This window comes from Eulemur rufifrons, chromosome 2, assembly GCF_041146395.1.
Source record: "Eulemur rufifrons isolate Redbay chromosome 2, OSU_ERuf_1, whole genome shotgun sequence".
Lineage (NCBI taxonomy): Eukaryota > Metazoa > Chordata > Mammalia > Primates > Lemuridae > Eulemur > Eulemur rufifrons.
The window spans coordinates 22,688,403-22,695,749 of NC_090984.1; the positions used below are offsets into that span (position 1 = coordinate 22,688,403).

Sequence of the window (7,347 nt, forward strand, 5' to 3'; positions counted from 1 at the left end):
CCCTCCCCACTCTTCTGCCACTATGCCCTTGACTTTCTCCATCCATGGTCCCTCTCCCAGCCCAGCTGAGTCCACCTTGCGCCCCTGGGCTCCACATCAATGCCAGACCAGTGCACCGTGGCAGAGAGGTGCTGCAGGAGGGCCAGCCACCTTTGGTCATAAACTTCTGCTTCCAGCCTCGCCGGTCCTCCTGCTGCCAGTCAAACCTTCCCTTCCCCACAGCCAGCTTGGTGTGAACCCTTGTCCCGGAACACCCTCCCCAGAGCCCAGGGTCACCAGCCCCACCTAGCATGGGGCTGCTGGATGGATGAATGGATGAGTGAGTGAATGAAGGAGTGCAGGAAAGATGCATCTCAGATGACACCTTTTCCAAGAAGCCATTCCTAGGCACCAAAAGGACAAGCACACTCCCTCACCACAGCTCTCCTTCCAGCAGTGCCTTGCAGAACCGTGGGGTGACGCCCATGTTGTATCCAACTGTCTTCAAGCCATGTGATACCCTGGGCTTAGGGTCTGATCTAGCTTTGGATTCTATGCACTAATATGCACTTAGGTCCCCAGGAAATGCTGTTGACATTAAATGGAATCAAGCATCCTTGGGCCTCAGTTTCTCCACCCGTGACACAGGCTACTACTTGTTCTATCAGTTTCTACCTGTGCAGGCTGTGGGGCCCACTAGACATGCTGCCTCACTGCAGAACATGGCCACAGCAGGGGACCCTCGGATAAGGGCCCGCACCTGGGCCTGAGCTCAGGCTGAGCCCCTCCTGGTCACGGTGGGAGCCAGATGGGCACATAGAGGAGACTTCTGTCTCCTGGTCACGTGGGAGACCCAAGAACCTGAGCTGGGACCCAGAGAGCACCCACCTGCAGCCTGGGGAGCTGGGGCTCTGGGAATGATGACGTCAGTTCTGGCTGGCCGGCCCCGGGAAGGCAGTCAGAGGCGGGAGGCCGAGGGGCCCGGTGCACGTGGAAAGCCACGCTGTAGGCCAGGGCCCCGCAGTGGCGGGCAGTGGGGTCCGTGCTGGGCCGGAGCAGAGCCAGGTTGCCGCAGTAGCGGTACAGGTCCTCGTGCTCTCGCGCCTCGAGGTTCGTGCGGGGTTGGTCTGGCCGTGGGAAGATGGGGAAGATGGCCTCGCCCACCCGCTGGACCGTCCGCGCCGAGGCTCCGTCCAGCCTCAGCGCCTCCACCCGCAGCTGAGCGTCATGCTGCCCGTCGTTCTTGCAGAACCCTGCGTGAGGGAACATGGGGCTCAGAGATGGCCTCTGGGGTCTCCCTGTCTCTGCCCAGGGGGAAAACAAGGATAGTCAGGGCTCTGGGGACACCTGGGCTGCCCGGCCTTTGAGTTGAAGCCAGGCAGGCTTGGCTAGGATTTCCCTGGTGGGTGACCCCCGTCAGGCCCCCACCCATGACTCTCTCCCTTTACCAAGGCCCAGTCCAAGCCTACAGTGGGGGGTGGGGTGGGGGAGGGGCCGAGGGGGAGGGGCTGAGGAGAGGAGGGCTTTTAGCCTGTGGCATGGTCTGGGGTCCTGCCACCACCCAAGACAAGGGATGAATTCAGTCTTCCCTGATTTCTGCCCACCCGAGGCCTAGGATTTGGTTTCCTCAGTTCTTCATGTCCTCCTCCGCCAGGCAGCCTGCCTGGATGGCCTTACAGTCTAGGCATGGGTCTTCTGCTCCCTTCAGCTCACTTAACTACTATCTGCTTGGGATCCCTGCCTCTGCAGCTGGTATGGAAGCTCCCAGAAGGCAGGGCCAGGTCTCCTTGTTTCTGTCCACCCCCATACCCACAGTCAGGTGGTGCTCAGGGCCAAGCACTCGGTGTAATGTCACTCAGTGGAACATCCACTGCCCAGGACTGGCCCCAACCTGCTGTGTGCTTAGCCTTTTACATTTACAAAGCCCTTTCTTATCTGCCTTCCATTTCCTTCTCACCCTACCTCATGTGACCAGTGTCAGTGTCCCCATGTCACACTGAAGGAGGCAGGGGCTCACAGAGGGCCACCATTTGCCCAAGGTCACATAGGCAGAGCTTTGGGGTGCGGTCTGGAGCTCTGCCCCTGCCCCCTTGCAGTTGCCCTGAGGCTCCCTGGGGTCCCTGACAGGGCTGGGGCAGGAGTTCCAGGGCCCTTCTCTCCCCCCACCCCCACCCCTACTTCATACCTTTGGGCAAAGTAAAGATAAACTTGTTCCTGGTGAGGGCGAGGCTCTGGCCAGGATCCCGCTGCTCGATGACACCAGTGACAGCAGAGCAGGCGGGGAGGGGGTCCCCGTCATTCACCCGCAGCTGCACCCCAGCCCCAGAGCCTGCCTGCAGGGGGTTCTCAGCTGACAGCCGCAGGGCGTATCTGCCCCCCTCGTTAAACCCCACACGCAAGACCTCGAACTCCAGCTCCAGTGTCTGCTCCTCCACCTTCAGCCTCTGGCTCATCAGGGATGCAGCAGGGGCCCAGGGCTCGGGCCCCCTGAAGGCCATGGCCACTGTCAGGGACTGACCTCCGCGCTGAGCATGCCCCTTCCCGCCCACAGTCCCTACCTGGGCCCAGTCTGAAAGCCTGCAGGCTGGGAGCTCGGGGCCACTCCCCATCCCTCTCTGTTTGTTTGAGGAGAAACCGGGTAACAAGCCAGGAAGCTGGGCCTGACTCAGGAACAAAGGCAGCCATTGGTCCCTCCCTTTTAGCATTTATTCCTTCAACAAATATTTACTGAGCACCTACTGTGTGTCAGATACTATTTTAGGCATTTGGAATACAGCAGTGAACCAAGCAAAAGTTCCTGCCCTCTGAAGTTTATGGTCCAGAGGGGGAGGCGAGTGGAGACAGACAAACATAAACACTAAATATTGAAAATAAGTAAACTATAATGTATGCTAGAAGATGGTAAGTTCTATGGAAAAAATTAGAATGGGTCAGGGACAAAGACTGTGGTGTGGGGAGAACATAGGTATGTGGTATTCAGAACCTCCCGTTGCCGGGAGAGCCCGTCTCCATGTGCCTGTGCCTTCCCAAGGGTTCTTGACTTGGGTGTGGGAGTTTCTCAAGGGAAGGGAAATAGTATTTGTTCCTTGGGAGCATGCTCTTAATTTATCTTCTTAATCAGGATTCACAATATGGGACACAGCTTCACTTTGCAGAGAGCTCAGAGCCTCTCACAGCAAAGCATTGTCAACCTAGAATCCATTCTCCCCGATCCTGGGTCTTGTTGTGACCCAGTGGGAGATGGGAGATTCTGGACACACCTCAGTAATACCTGTCTCTATCATCACCACTGTCATTAACACCACCACCACCATTGCCACCACCACCACCATCACCATCACCACCACCATCACCACCACCACCACCACCATCGCCGCCACCACCGCCATCACCATCACCACCATCAGCACCACCATCATCACTACCACCATCACCACCACCACCACCATCACCACCATCAGCATCACCAGCAGCATCACCACCACCATCACCATCATCACTACCACCATCACTGCTATCACTAACACCACCATCATCACCACCAGCAGCATCACCACCACCGTCACCACCACCACCATCGCTACCACCATCACCACTACTGCCACCATCAGCACCACCACCACCATCAGCACCACCACCACCACCACCGTCAGCACCACCACCACCATCACTACCACCATCACCACCACCGCCACCACCATCACCACCATCAGCACCACCATCACCACCACCACCACCACCACCACCATCACCACCCCCACCACCCCCACCACCATCACCACCACCACCACCACCACCACCATCACCACTATCACTAACACCACCATCACTGCCACCAGCAGCATCACCAGCATCACTATCATCACTTCCATGACCATCATCACTGTCATCATTTTTCAACCTCATCATCATCATCACTTATGATACTCTTCGTTGAGAAGCTACTGGATACCAGGCACTCTATGTGGCTCTGTGAGGTAGATGTGATTATTTCCCCTTGTACAGATGAGAATCTGAGGCTGAGAGAGTGTCAGGAACCTCACCCAAGATCACATGGCTACTATGTAAGAGCTAAGATCTGAACCCAAGGTTTTAGGTCTACACTTTCTCCTACTAAACATGTCCTGGGACTGGCTCGGAGACTGAAATGCTTTATATTAGGGAATTCTGTGCCTTAAAACTATAGAAGTACCCAGCCAAGGGTCCTGATGTATGTGGCAGGCTTCTTCTGCAATGATTAAAATTCAGTTTCTTCAGGTTCCCCAAGGAGAAACTGAGGCAAAGAGTTCCAGTCACCTGACTTGTAGGTGAAGTTTCCCAGGTCCCTTCTCTCTGGGTGTCAGTGCCCTGTCGGTATGATGAGGGGGGTGGGGTAGATAAATCATCCCTCATCTCAGTTGGTCTGAACTTTATAATCAGATTGGGAAAGGCCACAGCATAGCCATTTTGGGGAGAGGGTGGGTGGCAGAGGCTACCTGGAAACCTTGTCTCAACAGCTGGGCGTGGCCCACCCAGCCTGGGTCTGGTGGCCATGGTTTGTTTCTGTCAGCTCTAAGGTCCTGGAGCATAGTGACTCAGTAAGAGCAGCTGTCTGTCTTCTCTTGCATGTTTGGAGCAACCCCCAGAGATGCTACAGGACGGGAGTGAGCTGCTTCTGCCTTGGAGCCAACCCCTGCGCACTCAGCCCAGCCCCGTGCCCCTGCAAGCAGGGCCCACGCACACAATCGCATCTTCTCCTGGCCTGTTCATCTGAGTCCCTTCAACACTTCCCTCTCCCCTGCTTCCTGTCTTCTGTCCCTCCCTCCGACTTTCTGCAAAAGATCCCAGGTGGCTCTGTTGGCCTTAGCACGGTTTTAGGGCCCTCCACCACCTGACATCCCCACCCACTCCCATTGCTGGCCTCCCCTCCCCCACTCCATCTTGGGGAAGGCTTACTTTATGTGTATGGTTGTTTTTTAAAAAAAATTGTGGTAAAATATACATAACATAAAATTTACTATCCTAACTACTTTTAAATGTGCAGTTTGGTGGTGTTAAGCACATTTACGCTGTTGCACAGCCAATCTCCAGCCCTCTTTTCATCTTGCAAAACTGAAACTCTATACCCATGAAACAACAACTCCCCCTTCCACTTCCTCCCCAGTGCCTGGCAACTACCACTCTACTTTCTGTCTCTATGAATCTGACTCCTCTCAGCACCTCACAGAATTGGAATCCTACTGGCCTTTGTCTTTTTGTGACTGGCTTATTTCACTTAGCATAATTGTCCTGGGTACCGCTCACTTTTGCTCCAGGCCAGGCCTGCCCTTTCTCACCTCTCTGCCAAACTTCCCAGCTCCACCTACGCAACCCTACTCATCGTCAGACTGGCTAAAAGCCTTCTGCCAGGCAGGGACAACCTCCGCACCTCATTTTGCACTGGACTCATCTGTCTCAAATGACGACTTGCCCACATTTGACAGAACATTCCTTCAGGGATCATGTTTCTGTGTCCAGGACAGGGCTGGCCAAGGAATAGCTGCCTGGGGGATGGTTTAAAGCAATGTGGGATGAATGAATGGATGGATGGAAGGAAGGACAAATGAATTGATGAACAAACCTGACCTAGCTTCTGTTTGTGCAGAAAGGAATAAGAAATATTAGGTCATTAAATATGAAATGTCCATTTTCAAATCAAAGGTTTAGTTTATTATATCTCAAACAAGAAGCAGTACAATTAATCAAAGTATGCACCTGAACTATGGACACAGTTTTGCCATCTTAACGGTAGCTCATTTACACCAGCAGCAAAGAAGCCTGGAGAGCAAGTGGCAATGAAATCGTGAAAGGCATTTTCCACAGTGTGTTGAGAATTCAATACTTTTCCTTGCAAGAAGTGGTCCAAAGCCTGGAAGAAGTGGTAGTCAGTTGGCACAAGGTCTGGTGAATATAGTGGATGACAGAGAGTTTCCAAGTCCAGCTTCTGTAATTTGAGCAGTGTTGCTTGTGAGACATGTGGTCAGAGTGTTTTCTTGCAAGAGGATTGGCCTGTCTCCATTGACCAATCTCGGCTGCTTAATCACAAGCATCCTCATCATTTCGTCCAGTTGGTTGCAGGAGACATCCGCTGTAATGGATTGACCAGGTTTCATGAAGCTGTAGTGGATAATACCAGCGCTGGACCACCAAGCAGACACCATTAACTTTTTTTGATGAATATTCAGTTTTGGACTGTGTTTCGGCACTTCATCTTTATCCAACCATTGTGCCTAATGCTTGCGATTGTCAAAAACAATCCATTTTTCATCACACGTCCCAATACGGTATAGAAATGTTTCACCTTTATGTCGCGACAGCAAAGAAAGGCAAACTTTGAGACGATTTCTCTTCTGATGCTCATTTAATTCATGCAGAACCCATCTATCCAGCTTCTTTACCTGCCCATTTGTTTCAAATGGTCCAATATTGTTGGAACAGTAATGTCAAACCTTGCTGCTAATTCACATGTAGGTGGAGATGGATTGGCTTCCACTACAACTTTCAGCTCATCATTATCCACCTTGGTCTCAGGTTGTCCACGTGGCTTATTTTCAAGATTACAATCACTAGAATGGAACTTCTCAAACCATCAACATACTGTGTATTCATGAGCCACATCTTTCCCAAACACGTTGTTGATATTTCGAGCTGTCTGCACTGCATTGGTTCCATGACGGAACTCATAATCAAAAATAACCTGAATTTTTAACTTACCCATGGTTTCACAAAAATTGCTCTAAAAAAAATTGAAAGATAATCACAAGCCAAACCATGCGTTTGAAAGAATGAGGATGTTCCTTCACAATAAAAATAAAAAAGAAGTGTCAAAGTGAAATGTCAGAGATAACAACTGTCAGACTTAGTACTTAGGAAATCGGACATTCCATACTTAATAATTTTGGCTATTTTATATGGATTCCATATGTGAGAGGCAAAGACCATTTCAGGCTTTTGAAAGCGCCGAATCCTAGCCACTAGACCACCAGGGAGCTGTCATTTCAGGCTTTTGAGTCAAACTTGGACTCAGAGATACAGCCTGGTGCCTCAGTGGGCCAGCTGGTGCCCGGGGGGAGGGGAGCAGTGTGGTAAGCAGCAGGGGCTCCTGATGCTCGGACTTCTCTGGGCCTGGCCTCAGTTCTGTGGAGAGAGTCTGGAAACCTCAATGGACTTCAGCAAGTCAGGGCTGGGTGGTGCTCCCATTTCACAGATGGAGAAACTGAGCCCAGGGCGCGTAGCAGGACCAGATCCTTACTCCTTTCCCAGGGTTCTACGTATAGCTGCCTCCCTGATTCAGCTTCCTTCCTACTGTTTTCAAAAGACTTAAACTCCAGGTGAGGCTGTCCCTGGTGG

At 52.3% G+C, this 7,347-nt stretch overlaps 1 protein-coding gene across 1 annotated transcript in view; it reads right to left on the minus strand.

Annotated features, from left to right (window-relative positions):
* Nucleotides 1-2,477, minus strand: part of CCDC33 (coiled-coil domain containing 33) — a 102,345-nt gene extending 99,868 nt beyond the window's left edge. Inside the window, exons 1-2 of the mRNA XM_069491883.1 lie at nt 2,165-2,477; nt 902-1,232 (exon numbers count right to left, since the gene is read on the minus strand). Of these exons, the coding sequence (XP_069347984.1) occupies nt 902-1,232; nt 2,165-2,477 (644 nt within the window). The remainder of the gene's footprint in view (nt 1-901; nt 1,233-2,164) is intronic.
* Nucleotides 2,478-7,347: the final 4,870 nt, after the last annotated feature.